This window comes from Akebia trifoliata, chromosome 12, assembly GCF_017979445.1.
Source record: "Akebia trifoliata isolate Shusen 1 chromosome 12, ASM1797944v1, whole genome shotgun sequence".
Classification (NCBI taxonomy): Eukaryota; Viridiplantae; Streptophyta; class Magnoliopsida; order Ranunculales; family Lardizabalaceae; genus Akebia; species Akebia trifoliata.
In genome coordinates, this window is record NC_141386.1 from 27640351 (window position 1) to 27660572 (window position 20222).

The 20222-nt window shown below is 34.4% G+C and overlaps 1 protein-coding gene and 1 pseudogene across 4 annotated transcripts; both read left to right on the forward strand.

Annotated features, from left to right (window-relative positions):
* Positions 1 to 950: 950 nt before the first annotated feature.
* LOC147389247 (E3 ubiquitin-protein ligase, putative (DUF1644)) lies at positions 951 to 8514 on the forward strand. Of its 4 annotated transcripts, none has more exons than XM_086418457.1 (4): positions 951 to 1104; positions 6438 to 7513; positions 7815 to 7851; positions 8149 to 8514. In XM_086418457.1, the coding sequence occupies exons 2-3, from the start codon at positions 6600 to 6602 to the stop codon at positions 7849 to 7851; spliced, it is 951 nt and encodes a 316-aa protein (XP_086274583.1). In that variant the 5' UTR covers positions 951 to 1104; positions 6438 to 6599; the 3' UTR covers positions 8149 to 8514. The 4 variants fall into 4 exon arrangements, with proteins under 4 accessions (XP_086274583.1, XP_086274582.1, XP_086274581.1 ...); XM_086418456.1 differs by having other exon boundaries at positions 8190 to 8514; XM_086418455.1 differs by having other exon boundaries at positions 8059 to 8160.
* A 2870-nt stretch (positions 8515 to 11384) lies between these two features.
* On the forward strand, positions 11385 to 13259 carry LOC147389248 (pentatricopeptide repeat-containing protein At5g66520 pseudogene; annotated as a pseudogene).
* The last annotated feature ends 6963 nt before the right edge of the window (positions 13260 to 20222 follow it).

Here is a 20222-nt window from a genome sequence, read left to right on the forward strand (position 1 = left end):
TAAAAATTCAAGTCGAGTTTTAAAATTATTTTTATATTTTAGTAAATATAAAGTGTAATGATTTTGTAACTCAACCTGATAGGGAAACTTAAAAACTCAATTAACATGTACCCTGCAAGAATCGTAAATTTTCTCGGGATGCACACATCCCCATAAAACATGTGTAGTTGTGTATTCCGAGGGAAAAGTATATATTATTCTTGAACCTGCCACATCAGTGAATTTTTGAATTACCCTGTCAAATTGAGTTACAAAATCAGCACTCAAATCTAAAATACATAGACCAAATCAATTTGATGATGACCATACTCATTTCCATCATCATCATCATCATTGGAGTTAAAGATAACTAATTTTGGGAAGAGTAATCAATGATTTTTTTCCATTGGTCTATAAGTCATGACCATAGTCAAGGGATTAATGTCATTAATTTTAAAACATAGGAGTACCTCAAATATTTTCAAATAAACACATTTCTTTAAATATTCAAAATCATTGAAAGGGTAGGTAATTATGTCATATTCGCTTCAAAAATCATTTTTAAACTAATATTTAATAAGGAAAATGTTAAAGTAACAATTGACATTGACATCGTTTCAGACATTGCTGAGGTGGATGAGTCTATAGACCCATGGATGCTTTCATCGAGATACGAGTGAGAAGTATCTACGGTTATGTGCACACCAATGTCTCAAATGATGTCAATTTCAATGTTACTCAACATGACTCATTTAATACAGTGAATACTATAGTTTATAGAGTCCTTAAGCTTTTTAGAAGGGACTTTTTTATACATATTTAAAAAAAAAAAAATTTTAAAAATATACGTGTTTGCGTTGTAAAATAGAAAAATAGAAGTAACGTAACCAAATGTTTTGGTGGCCCGCAATGTACCGGGTATTTTTTTCTCGATAAAAAAAATGAAGAAAGAGTCCTATTTTTCAAGTGAAAGTGTGAAAACGTAACTCTCCAAATCAGGACCACGACGACTGATTCTCTCTCTCTCTCTCTCTCTCTCTCTGCGTTCTAGGGTTCACTTTCTCTCTCTTAGGGTTTCAATTCTTAGTGACTAGAATTTCCTTCATGGTTGTCGACAAATTCAAGGTTCGATCCCTTAATCTTCTATTATCGATAAATGCTCAGCTCGTCGTCTTGTGTTGTATTTTTTTGTGCACTTTTCTCGTATTTATTGTTTTTGATTGTTAGTTCGACTCAGTTTTGATTTTGAATTCTAGCTCTTCCAAGAAACTCTAGATGTATGGATCGGGTTTCGAGGCTATTAGAATTATTGAATTAGGTTGCTTGTAGTTTCTTAAAGTTCGACGAATTTTTTTTTTTTTTGCCAATTTCGATTTATCTTATTCTCAAAAGGAGATATTGATGTTTGTGTAGTTCCATTCCTATATTTAACTTTTGATAGCGTTTTATTTTATTTTATTTTTTTATTTAATGGTTATTGTGTGATAGAATTTAATTGCCAATTACATTATTTTAATGGTGGAACAAGATTCATGCTTGGTTAATGTAATTCTATCCATCTGGAGATGTTCATCTGATAATATATTTTCCAATAATATTATTACCCTATTGGAGTTTCGGGCTTTTCATGATTGAATGTTTCCATAATTAAGATATTGGTATGTAATTAGATGAGCAAATCAGAAGATGCAGTTATGTGCTAAATAGCTTCAGCTTCATTAGTGGTTGTGTGGAATGACACTATAGACAAGCACATATGGAATCACACAGGGATATTGATAAGATGGAGGCACTGGGTAGAGGTGTAAAATGCCTTCCCGTAAGTCTGTACGCAACAAACAAACATGAAATACACTTCGAATAGATTATACAAACACATCATTTGGATTTTGGAATGAGAAAAACAAGACAATAGGACCCTACTTGTTACGCTGTAAAAGGTCATAAAACGCAAATCTTTGAGTTTACGACCTTTTACAGTCACAGGTGTTTACTGCCTTTTACTACTGACGTGCTTGATATTATCTCTGGAAAAACAACACAAGATTTGCGACTGATTGGTTCACAAGGTGAATGCTATATATATATTATCTTAAACAATATAAGCTATAATCTAAAAACTTTCCTAAATATGTTTTTCCAAATTGATAAGACCCATGCAAAATTCTACCAATTGATCCTTCTATTAGTTTTTTTCGTAAGTAAAAGTTCGAAAAAAAAAACAAAAAAAACATTGCAAAACCCAGACCAAAGCTCTCATAAAATAAAATAAAATAATGAAAGTTGTTTAATTTGGCTCTAGCCTTTGGCTAACCCAACACATGTGCTCTGTTTTCTTACTCTTTATGATTTCAAAGGGTTATTGGAAACATGGAAGGAGGAGGAGGAGGAAGAGAGAGAGAGAGAGAGAAAGGGAGAGAGGGTGATGCTCTGTTTTCCTGAAGCATGAGTTAGGAAAACAAGGACGAAAGAGGAGAAAGAAAAAGGTTTTGGGAGAAAAAAATTGCAAGAGGGATTGAACATAGATAGGGTTTGGGGGAGTTTGAGGATGCTAGGTTTTGGGGGGAAAAAATACAAGGGTTATACCCATGAGATAGAAGATTATAGTTGTGCTCATATTTTTCTATTTTGATGGTTGAGATTGAGTGATTGAGAGAGAGATTGTTCAAAGAGAGGGGGGTTAGCTCGGTTAGAGAGAGACAGAAGATAGAGAGTAGTACGTACCTATTTTTGGTTTGTGCGTCAAGACTTGAGAAGACGGAGAGAAAGTTGCAAAGTTTTTCACAACTTTTTTCTCCACAAAAGAATATCATGAAATGCATCCTTTCTATGTTGATTTACTTCATTTTATTGGAGAGGGGGGGGGGGGGGGGGGCATACAAACGATGCAACCAAGCATTGGGAAGCTTAAATCACGGGAATAAATCTTTATTCCGTGTAAATACGGTGTTTTTCCGTGATACCAAGCAGGGCCTAGGAGTGTCTCATTGACACTTCAAAATGGATGCTATACGTGTAGGAAATAGACGTTGGATCTTTTTCCTCTTAAGATTAGATGCTATGTTTGTTAACAAAATTTTTAAAGACATGTGAGCTTTGGGCGAGGCACATAAAGAATGCCATGAGGCATAAATGAGATGCATAGGAACATAAACACACACCTCAACTCATGAGATTTTTTTTTTTTTTTGGATAAGAACAACTCTTGAGGTATCCCTTTACAAATCCTCATTTATATTTTTTATACAACAATAAAAAAAGGAAAGGAAAAAAGAAAAAAACTAAAATGCTGTCAGGACCATAGCCACAAAATTCGTCGAATAATTCCGAAAAATCATAAAAATTCATAAAACAAGGGGTCGACCAGTTTAATCAGCTATTAATCGGGTGATACTTTAAATCACCTATTAATATGAAGATTTGCTGCTTCAAAGTAAAAGCCGGTTAATTCAGCTACTACTGTTATACTTCTATTCCCCAACTCTACCATCATCACGTGTATAAAAGTAAAACAAATGAATTTTATTTTATAACCCAGTACATGGACTTTAAATACACTCCGACTTTTGGGACGATACCTTGAGGACCCAGTCATCTCTCTTTCTTCGTGTCTGTCACCAAATGATAAAAGTATCTTTTTTAATACCCCACACCTTTCTTTCTTAATACCATCTCACCCCATAAAATTCTTTCATTCTTAAAGTTCCTAATCTTTCTTTTTTAATGCCCTTTCACCCCAATTTTATTTTATTCTTTAATACCTCTCCCATAAAATGTGCAAATTCAAAACATTAATATAAATACTCAAATGACCATACTTAAAATTCTAACTTTTATTAGTTTATTAATAAAATAATTATTTTTATTATTATATTAAAAATATAATCATTCTCATATTTTTCAAAATTTTCCCGAATTTATTTTGAAAATTTTCTGAATTTACCTGAATTAACCGAATTGGACCCTCGCCGATAGCCAAATCCGAATTTTGTTACTATGGTCAGGACATGAGCTTTCTCCTATGACCATACACTTATTCTATTACTTATTTTTTACTTTTTTTTTGTTTTGTTTTGTTATGTTGTTTTTTATTTATATTTTATATTAAATTTCATGAATCTGAGGCTTCAGCATTTCACCTCGAGGCTTACGCCTTGAGATGCTGATCAGCCAAGCACATCATAGTCACCAAAACTGCGACTTATTCAAAAATTCGCAAATAAATCATGACATTTTCCTTTAGCGATTTAATCGCGACTTTTCATTAAGTCTTGACTTTTACGAACATCACGATTAAATCATGAACTTGTGATTAAATCGGACAAAGTAAAAGATGTCCTTGATGTACTAGTAATAAAAGATGACATTGATAAAGATGATGGTTATCATTTTACCGATGAAATGTTAGATAGTGAGGATGCCAATGAAGATGACATTGATTTTGATCAATTGATGAATCTTAATTTACACTCATGATTGTTATCTTTTTTATATTTTGAACAATATAAACCTTGATTATGTTGTAGACCTGTGGTTACTTATGTAATTTAATGTGGGGTTTGGTGATTTGTTATTGTAATTTAACTTGGTATTTGATTATATAATATGAAAATAACGCCTTGTAGGAATAATTACATGGTCCTAACCCTAGCTCGATTTCTTTTTTGCGATTGTTTCTCGATTTTACTGTATTTTCAAAATTTTCCCTTGTCGACTCATTCCCAAACTCCGACTTGGTGACTATGTATGACATACCCGGGCCATGTCCGTACCTTCTTAGATGATAGAGATTGTACATGTTGACAAACATTTCTGAGATTGAGTCTCCAAATCACATATCATCACTTTAAAAAAATCACGTACAATATTATTTAGTCGGGTATTCTAGGAGAGTAAACACAAGAAGCATACGAAGCTCACCTAAGGATTGAGTACATTAAGTCATGGCCATGGTTCCAAGTTTCATTTTGTTCTAAGAATGCTTGGACCGAAACATGTTGGCTTTTTAACATGCCAGAATAAACATTACTATATGTTAAAAAATTGGAAATGTATCATCATGTTTAAACGTTTTGTGAAAGATACCAAAACATATTGATGTGTACAAAACCTCATGCAGTGGATGCGCCTTCAATTCAAAGATCCTATTGTTCTGTTCTGACCACATACCCCAGCAAACAGCCAATGGGGTTAGAGACCATATGATTCTTCTTTTATGAGATTTTGATTTCAGGTGCTAGGTTTGAAACAGGACCAATAATGAAGAAGGAAAACACCTAGAAATTCGGAACAAGGAAAAAAATGGGTCCAAAACTCATTAAAAAAAGAACAATGAATAAAAAAATGATCAACCGATTCCCCACTTGATTTACATTAAAAAAATAGAATTTTGCAAAAGGAAAATCCCTTGCCATGGTGTTGTCCATTGTGAAATCTTACTAAGAGCCGCAAACTAGATGAAGAAAGAGGATATCATCATTAGCATTCTTTTTCCTTTTTTTAGGGGAGTGGTGGCAGGAGAGGAGGGGTTAGATGGGCTAGAGCGTGCATGTTTTGATATTAGTGGCTTTGTTATCATGCTTTTTTTCTTTTTTTCCTTGTCTTCTATTTGTATTTGTTGGTCATCTTGACGTCCTTAGTTTGCTAATGAATTTTATATCAATAAAAAAAGTTATTTTACTTTTATCTTTGTTATTCTTCCTTGGTGGGTTAAGTCTGTTCAAACCTGCCAATATTTTCTTCCTTTGGATGTTGAATATCCTTGCCAGTTGTCAAGCAACGACTTATGGGAAATTTTTTCCCCATTAGATAGACTTTTCCTATTAACAATGTCTTTGTTGGTTGATTGGTTTCCTGTTTGCTTTTTTTGGCCTATGATGCTATACATTAGTCACACAAGAATTTTTTTTTTTTTTTAAGTTGGCTTTCGTCGTCATCATCCTTGAAGCCCTACCCAAAAATTTGGGGTTGGCTGCGTGAATCCTGTTTGTCTATCCAATAGACCAAAATAAAATGCGATAATAAAGTGCATAAAAGTATGATTTAACAGAAGAAATGATTTTAGAAAGAATGCCTGAATCCGCATCTTTTGTTCTGACACACTTTTGTGCACTCAATTATTGCATTTAGTTTATTTTTATTGTCTAGAATTTTGCTCATAATAAGCTTAAGTAGTCACTAATCCATAAAGCAAGGTGCCAACTTGCTAAGTTGGTTAAAGTCTGTGAGGGATGATACCACAAGTTGGGTTCTATACCTGCCTTCACCCACATATCACTAACCACTATCTCACTTGCTTATATATACAATCATTAATCTATGAAGATGCTCTCTTTTTTTTCTTTTCTTTTTTCTTTTTTTAATCTTTATTTTATTATTTTTGTTTTGTAATTTTTTTAGCACATCTGCCATATTTGTCTCCGCTAAGATTTTTTTTGTAAACAAATTATCTTGTGCAGATTTAGTATTTATATTTAAACCAGATCAACTTCCCTGTTAGGACTGGAGCTAAGAAGCTTAATTGCATCACACTTGGTGTTACAACCATGAGGTCTTATGTTCTAAGCCCCACTTGAAAGGGAAAGCTGCATTAGTTAGAATTTCTGTGTAGGTGATTCTTCATGGCTTCTGTCATTATACATGGGAAAGAGCTCCAACCCAACTCATCAAAGATGGAGCATACTCAGTTGAGTACCAATTGGGAAGATGTGATTTGCCCCATATGTTTGGATTTTCCTCACAATGGAGTTCTCCTCCAATGCTCATCTTACGATAAAGGTTGTCGTCCATTCATGTGCGACACAGACCACACGCATTCAAATTGTCTCAATCGTTTCAAAATGGCATATGGGATGTCAACAGTAGCAAAAGATCCTTCAACATCAGATACAACAACATCTATGGAAAGCATCCAACCAACAAAATTGCACGGAAACGACCTGCCGACTTGCCCGTTGTGTAGAGGTGAAGTTACAGGATGGGTTGTTGTTGATGAAGTTCGTGTGCGTTTGGACAAAAAGAAACGGTGCTGTGAAGAGGAGCAATGTGCGTACACAGGCAACTACTTGGAGCTTCAGAATCACGCCATGCTTAAACACCCTCACGCTCGCCCCGCAAAGATAGACCCCGTTCGACAACTTGATTGGGATAATTTTCAACAATCCTCTGAGATCATCGATGTTTTGAGCACTATTCATTCAGAAGTACCACATGGGGTTGTGTTAGGGGACTATGTTATTGAATATGGGGAAGATGAACCACAAGATGAGTTTGAGGACTTCCCCGGGGATGAAGGCAATTGGTGGACCTCTTGTATTTTGTATCAGGTCTTTGACAATTTTAGGGCATCAAGAAACCGAAGAAGGTCAAGAGCCGTTGAAACAAGGAGAGGACGTCGTCACTCGAGCTCTGATACTTCAAATTCTGATGAGGGTTCAGTGACATCTGTAGACATTGCAGAATATAGAGTCGATGAGATCGATGATGAGTTTGTGAGTGCAAGTGGCCCCCCGAGGGGAAGCTCCAGTCACCGCAGGTCAGCTAAGGATATTTTCGTAATGCATCCTCACATACTGTTCTTCTTAGAGTGCAAGTCTTACTTTCTTCTTAACCATCTAAGAGTTGGGGAGGGGACTGCACTTGGCCCGAGGAATAGTCTGGGTGCTCTAAGAGGCCCAAACACACCTTGGTTTCCAACCCATATCAGCATGGTCATTTTAATATGTCAATTCTGTTTTATTAGTAAAATTGTACCATTTTTTTTTTTTTTTGCAAACGTATTGTATTGTTTGTTGTTTCATCTTTTTCACTTATATGATGTTTTTCTTGCCTGTCAGTTATCGGAGGCGCCTGTCCCGCTTCTATGATCATTAGGTATGGTCTTAATTTGTGGTCTTTTACTGTATAATGGCATCTATATGGTATCACTTAGGCTGTAAATTTGCCCAATCACATACCATGGTATTGCAACAACTCATTTTCATCTCTCAAGAGTGAACATAAAAAATATATATATTAACTATGGTCATGTTTGCATCAGTGCTCTCTGTTTGTAATCTACTACTAATTGTTTCTTGATAGGTCATTCTATAATTCTTATTGGAGATGCTATGTTATTCATTAAACTATATGGCTTGTTATTTAACATGGATTATTTTTGGGATGGCATAGTTCATGGCTGTTTGAATGTATTGCTGACTTGCTGTAATCAGTATTATGTGGAAAGAAGACCCATCAAAGCAAAGCTTCTTTGAGGATGATTGGGTGCAGGAAGAGAAAGGTATATGATGTGTGGGGTGGTTCATTTGTGTCAAAAGCTGATTATGGAGGGATAAAATACAATGGGTAAATTACTCTTTTGACACCCTGTAGTTTGACATAATTCCATGTTGACCCCCAATGTTTTGATAATTTCGCTTAACTCCCCTTTCACTGACTCCGATAAAATTCAGATGTTATTTTACTATTTAAATCTACCTCCCATTTTATCTTTTTTACCAAAAAAAAAAAATTAAAATGATAAATAATAATTAAAAATGCCCCCATCTAAGCATTCACATTCTTGCACATGAACCCAAGGGAAAATGGTCTTTATAAAAATAAGATTAATTTTTTTACTGTTTGGTCGATGCCAAGTAGAAGGAAGAGGTGTAAGTGAGCCCCTTAGCTAACTATTAGGGAAGTAAGTGAGATGGTTTGGACGTGTTGAACAAAGGCTGATTACAGCCTCAGAAAAAAAATATTCTGGTTGTTTTAAAAGAAGGAAGAAAGAAAAAACCCCACAAGAACATGGATGGAAACAGTGCAAGTGGATGTGAACTCCCTCTCAATAGCACAAGACCTGGCTTTGGACAGTGTGGAATGGAGGAATATGATTCGTGTAGCGAACCTGAAATCTTTGGGACAAGGTTTCATTGGTGGTGATGTTATTGTTGTAGCACTGACGTAGGTCGCTGTGTGGTGCTCTATGAAAACATGCACACTATTTCTCTTTAGCTAGACATTTATACTTATTTTTCACAATGCAACTAGTACAAAGAACGTACCATCACATAAAATATGTATAAATTTTTAACTAAATTCATCCCAATTGAATATTTATTGTTGTTAAGTGTGTACTAATCTCTAAATTTCATATTCATATTTTATATCCTTTGCAACTATAATTTGCATAACCTTGAATTCATCATCAAAGTGTATGCCAGAAATCTGGAGTTGGCTTCTAAGTTTGAATTATACTGGTTTTATTTCATTATTATATCAGTAATAAAATGATCAAATGCTTTCGAGTGCTAAAACGACATTCAGAAATCTCAAACCCTATCAAATGTGGAGTTCAAGATGGAGGAATATTTAAAACCTATAACAATTGCAAACCCCTTGGTAAGATTTGATTATTATAATCCTTGTTGTGCCCATTAAATTAAATTGGTTTAAGGGATTGAAGTTCACCTAGTACAGATTGCACTCCAACCTGACAAACACTACTTTATTTTTTTATTTTTGTTTTTTCTTTCATCCTTTCCCTTCTTGTTGGAATGATTGATAATTTTTAGCTGTTGGGCATTTTTCAAGGACTAGAAACCCTACAATGAGTTGGTGAAGTCTTATGAGTTGTGTACTATAAATACACAAGCATTAGATCAAAACTTGATTTGCCAAAATGTAAAAAAGAAACCTAAGAATGCTAACATCCAAAATCTCATGTGGAGATTAGTATTGTCTTAACACTTTTTTTTCTTCAATTATACCTTTCTTTGTTTTGTATTTTAATAAAAAAAAAGGGTTTGTTAGTCTTTTTCACAATAAGTATATTTATTATTTAATTAATAAATGTATTTATTATGTTGACATTAATTGTCAAAGCATTTATTACAACAAAAGATTTTTAATTCAAAATACTTAAATACTAGTAACATTTATTATGTAAACAAATAGTTATTGTGTATTTTTCATTAAAAGACAAAACGAGAAGGGGTATTATTGAAAAAAAAAAAAAGTGTTGGATAATGCTAACACGTCCGTTAGCATTCTCCAATAAACAATTATGTCATGTTGGAAACAAACAATTTATTTCATAGAAGGAAAAAAAAAACAATTGTTTTACTTGTGTGTGTGGAAATTATCTATTACAACGTGTCTGTAAATTATATTTTAAATCTCTCGTAATATTTCTTCAAAAAATATTCATGGTAGGAGATTTTTTTACATAATCACTTAAAATTCAAAATCAATTTTGATAGGTCAACTGATTTGGGAAATGTTTTAAAATTCATCGAATCAACTCTAAACTCATATAATTGGACTTGATTTGATTGAATTTGAGGTAATTCGACACAAAAACTTGTTTAGGATAACTTATCGATAGAACGGTTATATTTAATTACCTTCTTTTAGAATATTAGAAATTAAAGTTTAAAAACAATGTTAAAAGTGATGAAGATATTTAGTTATTATATTTAATTGATTAATCAAGGTTGGCACGTTGTGTGGTCAAGTTGACTCAATTGACCTTCAAGAGTGGAATCAAAATCATTGTATATAATTCGTTCATATTTAGGGTCATCGATATCCAAATCAAAAGTAACCCATTTGCGTCAAAATCCTGGTTAAAACCCTCATTGAAACATTGTGCGAGTAATAATAATAAGAAGAAGAATGAGATTGAGAGATTCATTAAAGATGGTGAGTGCAACCAAATTGATAGTATGTTTAGTTATAATGTACTGATATTTAGATAATTTTTTTATTTAATTATAATTTAATATTTATTTATTTGACTTATCTAATAAAAATAAACATATGTTCATTATTTATAGGTAAGAATATTCCCATCAATTTATCAGAATCCAATAGTTACAATTGTTTTTATCAAACACAAAATAGTAAAAATTTACAAACAACCACCAATTTTTAATTACAGTTTATCAAATACAATTTTGACTTTAACGCTTTTTAGCAGCAATTCCAACAGTTTCCATGGTTTTTAAACTCGGTATCACATCTTGTCTTATTTAGCTCTGATATCGAGTTGACTCGGACGATACGTCTCATCTCATCTCGTTCAATATTTAGACAATGGTTTTTAACCATTTAAAAATTCTGAAAAAATTCCTATAAAAAAATGAATCCAAAAAAATAAAAAATTAAAAAAAAAATCGATTTGAGAGTGAAAGAATTGAGGGTTGAGGTTTTAACTTGTTTGTATTGATTAATTTATTTCACGATACGCGATCGTCTCATAACACTTTATGAGTTGGTCTCATTGGACTTCGATACCGAGTTAACTCAGACAATACGTCTCAATCTCGGACAAGTTTAAAAACCATGACAGCTACAGCTCTCAATAATCTCAAAAGCTGGCATATTACCAAAAGATGGCCTTAGTGATTTACGTATGAATTGGGGTGGGTTTAGCAAAATTTTGTGTGGCAATAGATTGTCTCTCTCTTTTTTGTTTTTTATAAAAAATTTGGTTAACCCACGAACTCAAAAAATGGCTCCTAAAGCTTATTAGCCCCAAGTATGAGTAAGAGCTTTTTTAAATCTACCCGCGTTTTCACCAACGGATCTCTCCAACTTCCTTATTCAAAATCAAACCCTAAACCCACATGTGATTCCCAACCAGATCGTCCATTTCTAAATCTATTGGAGAGATGTTGTTCAAGTAATAAAAAACTGAAGGAGATTCACTCTCAATTGATCACAATTGGTTTGGTTCGATACACTTACGTCGCGAGCAGGCTTTTAACATTAGTTGCAGTAGCCGAAAATGGCGATATGAATTATGCAGAATCTCTTTTTAACCAAATTAAGATTCCCACCGTCTTCAATTGGAACACTATGATTAAGGGTTACTCGAAAAGCTCCAAACCCGAAAAGGGTCTCTCGATTTTTGCTCAAATGCGAAGTAAAGAAATCGATCCCAATATGCACACCTTCCCAATCTTGATCAAGGCGTGCAATGGGTTATCTTTGTTGTCTCAAGTTCACGGTCAGATTGTGAAGTTTGCGTTGGATCTCGATGTTTATGTTGTAAGTTCTTTGATAAAGGTATATTCGAAGTATGAAGCGATGGAGCTCGCTCGTCAAGTGTTCGATGAAACTTTGAATAGAAATATAGTTTGTTGGACTAGCCTCGTTACTGGCTATTGTGATCATGGACTGATTAACGAAGCTCGGAAACTATTTGACCAGATGCCTGAAAGAAATGATGTTTCTTGGAGTGCTATGATATCTGGGTATGTTCGAAACAATTGTTTTTATGAGGCAATTGAATTGTTTTGTGAGTTAAAGTGTTGTTCGAGTATAAAGCCCAACCGATCGCTTCTTGTGAGCGTCCTTAATGCTTGTGCTGGTTTAGGTGCTTTTGAAGAGGGAAAATGGATCCACTCCTACATAGATCATAACGGGTTTGGTTATGGGCTCCAGATGGGTACGGCGTTGGTAGATTTTTATGCGAAATGTGGGTACATAGAAATTGCAGAACAAGTGTTCCATAAGATGCCCTTTAAAGATGTGACGGCTTGGAGCGCGATGATCATGGGTCTAGCCATTAATGGGTACAGTGACTCAGCCCTCGAACTTTTCATGGAGATGGAGAAGGGTGTAATCAAACCGAACCCTATAACATTTATAGGGATTCTTACCGCTTGTAATCATGGAGGTTTGGTTGATGAAGGATGGAGGTTTTTCCAAGGTATGAGAAAGGAGTACGGCATTGCCCCATGGATTGAGCATTATGGATGCATGGTTGATTTATTGGCTCGAGCAGGACGAATCAAAGAAGCAGAGAAATTGATTGGATCTATGCCGATGGAACCAGATGGGATTATTTGGGGGGCTTTGCTTCGTGGGTGCTTGAACCATGGACACGTCGAGTTGGGGATAAGAGTGGGAAAGCATTTGATTGAATTAGAACCTCAACATAGTGGAAGGTATGTGCTTCTAGCAAACGTGTATGCCACCATGGGTAGGTGGGAAGGTGTGTTGAAGCTAAGGAAAATGATGTTGGAGAGGGGAGTGATCACAGTTCCTGGATGGAGTTCCGTTGAGATCGATGGACTTGTACATAGGTTCATAGTTGATGACCAATCTCATCTTCAATCAAGAGAGATTTACGGATTGTTGAATGAATTGAACAAGGAATTGGTTTCTTTAAGCTCTACATAAGAGCACTCCCCCATCGGAACCTTGAAACTGAGTTCGATTCCAGTCTACCTAGTAGACGCCCATGTAATTTTGTCAAAACTTTATAATGTTTCATGGAGTTTTTGAGGTCATGGAAAACTGCCCACCTTTTATTGTTGGACTCCAATTGTATATTGAGTGAGTTTACTCGGAAACAAGAAAATTATCTGAATCAAGGTTGGCTCTAACTAAATCCTGCCAAGTTGATGTTGTAACCTATAACCTTTTAATTTATTTCATTCTTTTGAATTGAAAAGAAAGAGTGCGGCAAATGGCCATCTTTGGGGGAAAAATTACAGATTGAACACGTCTATGCGACTTGGGGCGCTTGTTTAGGTTGGTTTGGTGGGAAATATAGATCATTTTGAGCCTACATTCTTGATAAAAAGATGGGTTTGGTTTATTAACAATCTCATTAAGTTAGTGTTTTTTTTTCTTACAATAATCTTGAGATCGGACATCTTCAAGCCTTGATTTCTACTTCAGTCTTCAACCTCAAGGCAAGATATGATTTTGGAGAAGTAGAAAAAGATATGATTTTTACGATAATCATGAGATCTCAAAAGATCAGTCATCTTTAACCCTTGATTTCTAACTCAAGGCAAGACATGATTTTTGGGAAGTAGAAAATGATGGAATTCAGTTTCTTCAACATTTTGTCAAAACCACATCGTTTTTAACTATGTTTTCGGGTCTGTCCTGTGAACCATCCCCTCTATATATATATATGGGTCCTGTTCAACACCCTACGCTTTACCCTACACTTTACCCTACGTGTTTTGTCCTACATGGGTTAGAAGTTTTGGAATAGGCTGATTTTTGGTGAGGATGATCTTTATGGTGAGGAGATCATCATCACCAAAAATCAGCCATTCCAAAACTTCTTACCCCATAAAAAATGGTTTACAAAAAATGGACAGTCCACGATTTTTCAGCTTGTAAACATGGGGATAGAAATTTTGGAATGGGCTGATTTTTGGTGAGGATGATCTTTACAGTGAGGAGATCATCATCACCAAAAATCATTTTGGCAAAACATTTTTCAAAACATGGGTTAGAAGTTTTGGAATGGGCTGATTTTTGGTGAGGATGACCTCTTGAAGAGGTCATCCTCACCAAAAATCAGCCCATTCCAAAACTTCTAACCCCATCAAAAATGGTTTACAAAAAATGGACGGTCCACGATTTTTCAACTTGTAAACATGGGGCCAGAAGTTTTGGAATGGGCTGATTTTTGGTGAGGATGATCTCCTCATCGTAGAGATCATCCTCACCAAAAATCAGCCCATTCCAAAGCTTCTAACTCATGTAGGACAAAAATGATTGACTAAAATGTTGGCCAAAATATTTGGTGCTGAACGGGACCATATATATATAAACATATGTAAAAACAATGTAACTTTAATAAATTTTAAAAATATGAATTAGAAGAAGAGATCATCCTCACCAAAAATCAGCCCATTCCAAAGCTTCTAACTCATGTAGGACAAAAATGATTGGCTAAAATGTTGGCCAAAATATTTGGTGCTGAACGGGACCATATATATATAAACATATGTAAAAACAATGTAACTTTAATAAATTTTAAAAATATGAATTAGAAGTTTCTGATTGAGCTGATTTTTTTATGGGAAGATCATCTGAAAAAAAAAATCAGTCCAATCTGAAACTTCTAACCTCATTAAAAGTGATTTAAAATGTGGACCGTCGATTTTTTGTCAATTTTTGCCAATAATGTGTAAATCACTTTTGATGGATTTAGAAGTTTCAGATTGAGCTGATTTTTTGTGAGGATGATCTTCTCATCATAGTGACCATCCTCGCAAAAAATCAGCTCAATCCAAAACCTCTAACCCATATTTTGAAAAACCATCGTTTTTACATATGTTTTACATATGTCCCTTGAACCGCCCCATATATATATATTTAGAGAGAGAGAGAGAGAGAGAGAGAGAGAGAGAGAGAGAGATCATGATCATCCTCTAAAAAAATCAGCTCAATAACTTCTAACCCATATTTTGAAAAATGATTGTTATTACTTAGTTTTTATGTATGTTATATATATGTGTGTGTGTCTTTTATGTATTAAATGAAAAAAAAAATAATACTTAAAAATGTTAAAAACAAAAAAAAAGTAATATGTAATTTTTTTCAAAAAAAAATCATTGATTAACTCATGATTTAATCAATTATTAAAATCCTGATTTAATCGCCATTTTTTCAAAAAATTGCAGAATTTTATTACTATACTCAGGTTTAAATTGTATGCAACTATGCTTATTGCCGACTTGATTTCTTCAATATGATTTTTGATTTTTCTAAAGGGTTGTTGATATTTTTAGAGAGTTGAAACCTCCTCTCATGAGAATTGGAGGCTTGCACCAAATAGCCAAAATTATGGGGTTGAGTTTCTTTAGGTGGTAGCCATCACTACCACACATGGCCAAACTGAATAATTTAATAATCTTCCATAAAAAGTTGTTCTTTAATTTTTTTTAAATTTCCTCGATCTACCACTTTTTTATGGCTTTTCTCATTTTTCAGAATTTTATCATGACATGTTTTCTTTGCTTCGATCTCGAATCATAACCCTATTCGAACCCTTTTTATTACGGGATTTGATTTCGTTTTTATTTTATTTTATCTGTTCTTTAATATCTTTGAAGATTATTGATAGTTTTTGTAATATATTTTGAAGTTTTCTAATTTTTTTGGTCTGGGAATGGTAAATTAAGGTTTGGGAGAAGATAGGTTTTTTAATTGTTCTCTTCATGGTGCCATTTTTGAATTGTATGGAATTTGTGTTCTCAAATTGGAAATGAGATTCCTCTAGAAGTTAAGCTTGTTGTTTCTCCATTGAAGGGTATAGTGGCCTTGATGTGTAATTAGAGAGTTGGTTTTTAATTATTTTATTTGTTTATTTTGAATTTTACATTAGAAATCACCCTTGATTCGGGTCAGTTATTGAATTTTTTTATTCCGATCTACTCTAAGAATCCAAATCTGCTAATTTTGATTTTTAGATCACTCAGATTTCGGATCAAGTCCGACCCATTTTATGTCTTAATGGCGAGGATCTCTACTCGCAATGCTACATAGGGCTGGCAACGGATTGGTTCAGTAGCAGATCAGTACCACTTTAATACTGATCTGATCCAAATGGATTAATGAATATGTGAATCGAATCCAATCCGTTTCCTTTCATCCTTAATTTGAAACCGATCCGATCTGAACACATGCCTCATTTAAAAATTATTAATCTTCAAAAAACATTAACAATATAAAATCATATAAAATTTACTTTCCAACTACAAATATAGAGGAAAATAAAAAAGACTAAAAAAAATTATCTATATGCATTTATATAAAATTAAGAAAAATAAAAATATGTTCGGAACGGATTTTTGACTTTTTAGAGCAGATTGGAGTCCTTTCGAATCCAATCAGAAATTATATTCGATCTAAGATTTCAATCCGAATCTGATCCGAAAATCCGATATTTCATATTTTTCAGATCAGTTAGGACATAGGGTATATTTCAGATCATTGCCAGGCTGTGCAACATAATTCATTTAGATTTCCAAAAAAAATATTCATTTCTTACTAGAAAAGTCAGTTAAGGCTGGTATTAAACCCAAATGTTGAACTTTTTATAAATCTGTACTTTAAAATTATACATTTTAAGTATCTCAAGCTTTTCATAGGTTAAAAGGTTGTTTCAATTAGACTTTAATGGCATATTATGGTCACCAACAAAATCAAAAGTTTACAATGACAACTAAAATATATAACATCCAATCGTTTACCTCTTGGCTATTCAAGAAATTGTTTGATGGAATTCCTTTTTATTCTAGTTTGCGAATTCTTCTGAACAGAGTTGTTCTCATATTAATTTATTATGTACTCCAAAATAAAAACCATGCCATGTGTCAATTAAAAACTCAAAATATTTCTCGAATTTGTTTAAGATTACGTGCCTAATGAGAGTTTGGGAGAGGTTCTTCATGGCAAGAGGGTGATCATTGGCATTGGAAGCAAAGGAGGCATGCTTAGGGGCTCTGTTACCTTCATCATGATTGTTCACCATTGATATCCTCTACCACGGTGTGAAATATGTGAGAAATCGAAAAACATTCTTCTTGGATTCGGGCACTTCAAAATGCATGTCTGCCATTGTTGCTTCTTATGGGTACATCACACCAGGTAAAATACAGCATACAGCTTGAATAACTTCTGTAGGATAAGTTTGTATGACCATAGCATGTGGGAATTTACTCGTGGATTGAGTTCAATTGGTTGGGTAGAAGAGTTCAACTCAGTAGTAAAAAATGTCGGGTCCAACATATTGGGACGATTACTTGGCTTGTCAAGGTATGTCGCTTTGAATTTGGGCAGTTTGATGCTAATAAGTTCAAACTCACCATATTCTTAGGCTGTTGCACTACACATCATCTTCTTCAAATGACTTTGTTCTTGCATGAGCTGTTTCTGGAATAATATGAGGAACTATGCAACATTTTATCAGGTGAACGATGGTGCTCTTTGTTTTAGAAACATAGCTTTGTCCAATTTAGACTCTTGTAAGCTTGAAGTATAGCTTTGAATGATTTAAGATTCATGCATGGTTGGAGTATTGCTTTCTGCGGTTTTTAAACTCATGAGAACTAACTGCTCATTCGGTTGAAGTTTGTGAGTTTTATACCACAACCTAGGTTCAAAACCAGCCTTCGCTACCAACTACCAACCACTAATCTTGTTTGCTAGCCGAAAAAAAGGTGTTTGGGCTTTCTGCAGAAGCGCTTCTAGATTTGCTGTCTGTAGAGCATTAGTTTCTTATACTCTCTCTCTTGTTTTTTTTTTAAAGACAAGTCATTAGCTTCTTATACCATATTCCAATTTTGGTCTCAGAAGTACTTTTCAGCAAATCCCCCTTCTTTTACCAAATGTTGGTGTTGATCTCAGAAGCATTTTTCTGCACTAAAAAGCGCATCTAAGAAGCGATCTCAAATGAGTACAAATTAAATCAAATGAAACCGTAATTTCTCGTAAACAGATCTTAGCTGAGATGCTGCTGGTGCAGAGGTAATTGCCCGAAGGGTAAGGCTTGCTAGTCATTGCGGGAGTTGCAACTGGTGTGTTACTAAAGTCACATGAGTTGGGCATCTAAAGAATCCCTCCCAAAGCTAAGATTATTGCTCCAAGTGGCGATCTGACCTTCTTCCTCTTTACAAGAAACCATGGCCTTCATAAGCCTTTTTTCCTTCTCATAACTTACTAAGATTTAACTTTTTTCCCACAACTCTAGCTCTAGAATAGTACGATTGCATTCATATCACCAGCAGCACTTCTTGTTTCACAGCTTTAACTCAAAGAAATGTTCTTCATTCAATCCTCAGCATTTCTTCGGATGATGCACGGAATTCATTGAGTGGTAACGAATTCTCTTATCATCATTGTGATTCCCATTATATTCTCCTCCCTCTACTGCAAATTTTGATCAAATCTACTATACTACCCATAGTTGCAATAGCACAAGATGAAGTAGAAGGTAAGAAACAAAATTCATCCATTCAATTATTTTTTTATTTTCTGGAAAATGATCTCTAATGATGTTAAGTGCGGTTTAGATCCGGTGTTAGCTGAGTTGTTGGAATGTCGGTTTCAGGGATCTATGAACAGCTCAGAGGTCATGAACATGGTGAAGAAATTTCAAGAAGATGGGAGGAATATACATGAAAAAGTTTCCTATGTTCATTATTCTAGAAAGATTTATCATAAGCATCTCGTCCTTCCACCTTGTTTTGGACATCACTTGCTACTAGTTACACAGGTCACAGTCTCTTGAAATGAAGAAAGGGAAAATTTTCACAGAAATAATAACTTTTAATTAACTTTGGAAGATCTTATGCCGAGGTCTGTTGAACGGATAACTTAGCGGATGAACTTCCCATGGTATACGATTATGCTCCTAGAAAGATGTGTTACTTTAGTTCGATCAATTTTTACTGAAACCAAAAGGTATCCTAAAGTAATGAGAGCACCACAAAATCACCTAGACACAGGTCATCATAAATAGCACATACATCAATTTCCTTGTAGGTGCTTCAGTGGGACCAGCAAGCACCAGCCACAGAAAGGACCAACCTTAAAACTTAAACCCTAAGGAACATAACTACATCTTAAGGCTGAATTAAAATATTGGAATTGGTATAGAGAACTTTCTTTTGCTATTCAACTATATCTTGAGCTTAGTTGTAGGATCCTTCTACCCCAGGCACCAATTTCACCCTCTCCTACTATTGTTTCCTTGAATAATTCTACTAAAACTGGTTTGCAAGAATTACTTCCCTCTTTCAATACCTACACGAGTACTCTCCTTGTATCTGTCCATGCTGTGCAACAAAGATGTTGAGTCATATCTAATATTTAATGCATGTCTGCATATCCCTCCTTAGTCCTTACTACTACATCCACATCACTTTTTATCTTTCTCATGCTCTTTTAGAGGCTTCAACTTGAACCAAAGCGTCAATTGCACATCCCCAACCCAAATTAGTCAACTTTCATTCATTTCATCACGTGACTGATTCCTAAATTTCCTCAAATCATCATCAACATTGAAGGTTTATCCTAAAGAATTGGAGTTAGCTGAATGAATCCTATTCCTCCATTTAATTTTGTCTAGAAGTAGTCTTTTTTTATTGGAGGCATGTTCATATCCGCTTCATTACCTCAATCCATATTCTTTTGGATCTTCCACTCTCTTTAAATCTCTTCAAATATAATAATTAATGCCTTTTCAAGTTTTGTTACACATCCGCATCTCTATATGAAATGTCACTTCTGACATCCCCATACTTCAGGCTAACTAATTGATTCCTAGCAATAGAATGGTTCAACATTAGAGAAGAATAGACCACAGCGAAAGTCCAAAATAACCAATTTTTGAGTGATTGAGAAAGAAAATCAGATATATTTCCTCGAAAAAAAATTCTATAATCCTCCAAAAGAAGAGTTTACAAAGTGATGATGAGCAAATATTGAAAAAAGAAATG

Bases quoted from the DNA above. Each gene is read 5' to 3' on its own strand.
- LOC147389247 (XM_086418457.1), top strand. From the start codon at position 6,600: ATGGCTTCTGTCATTATACATGGGAAAGAGCTCCAACCCAACTCATCA. The intron at 7,514-7,814 runs GTCAGCTAAGGA...CTTGCCTGTCAG, and splicing joins GGAAGCTCCAGTCACCGCAG to TTATCGGAGGCGCCTGTCCC.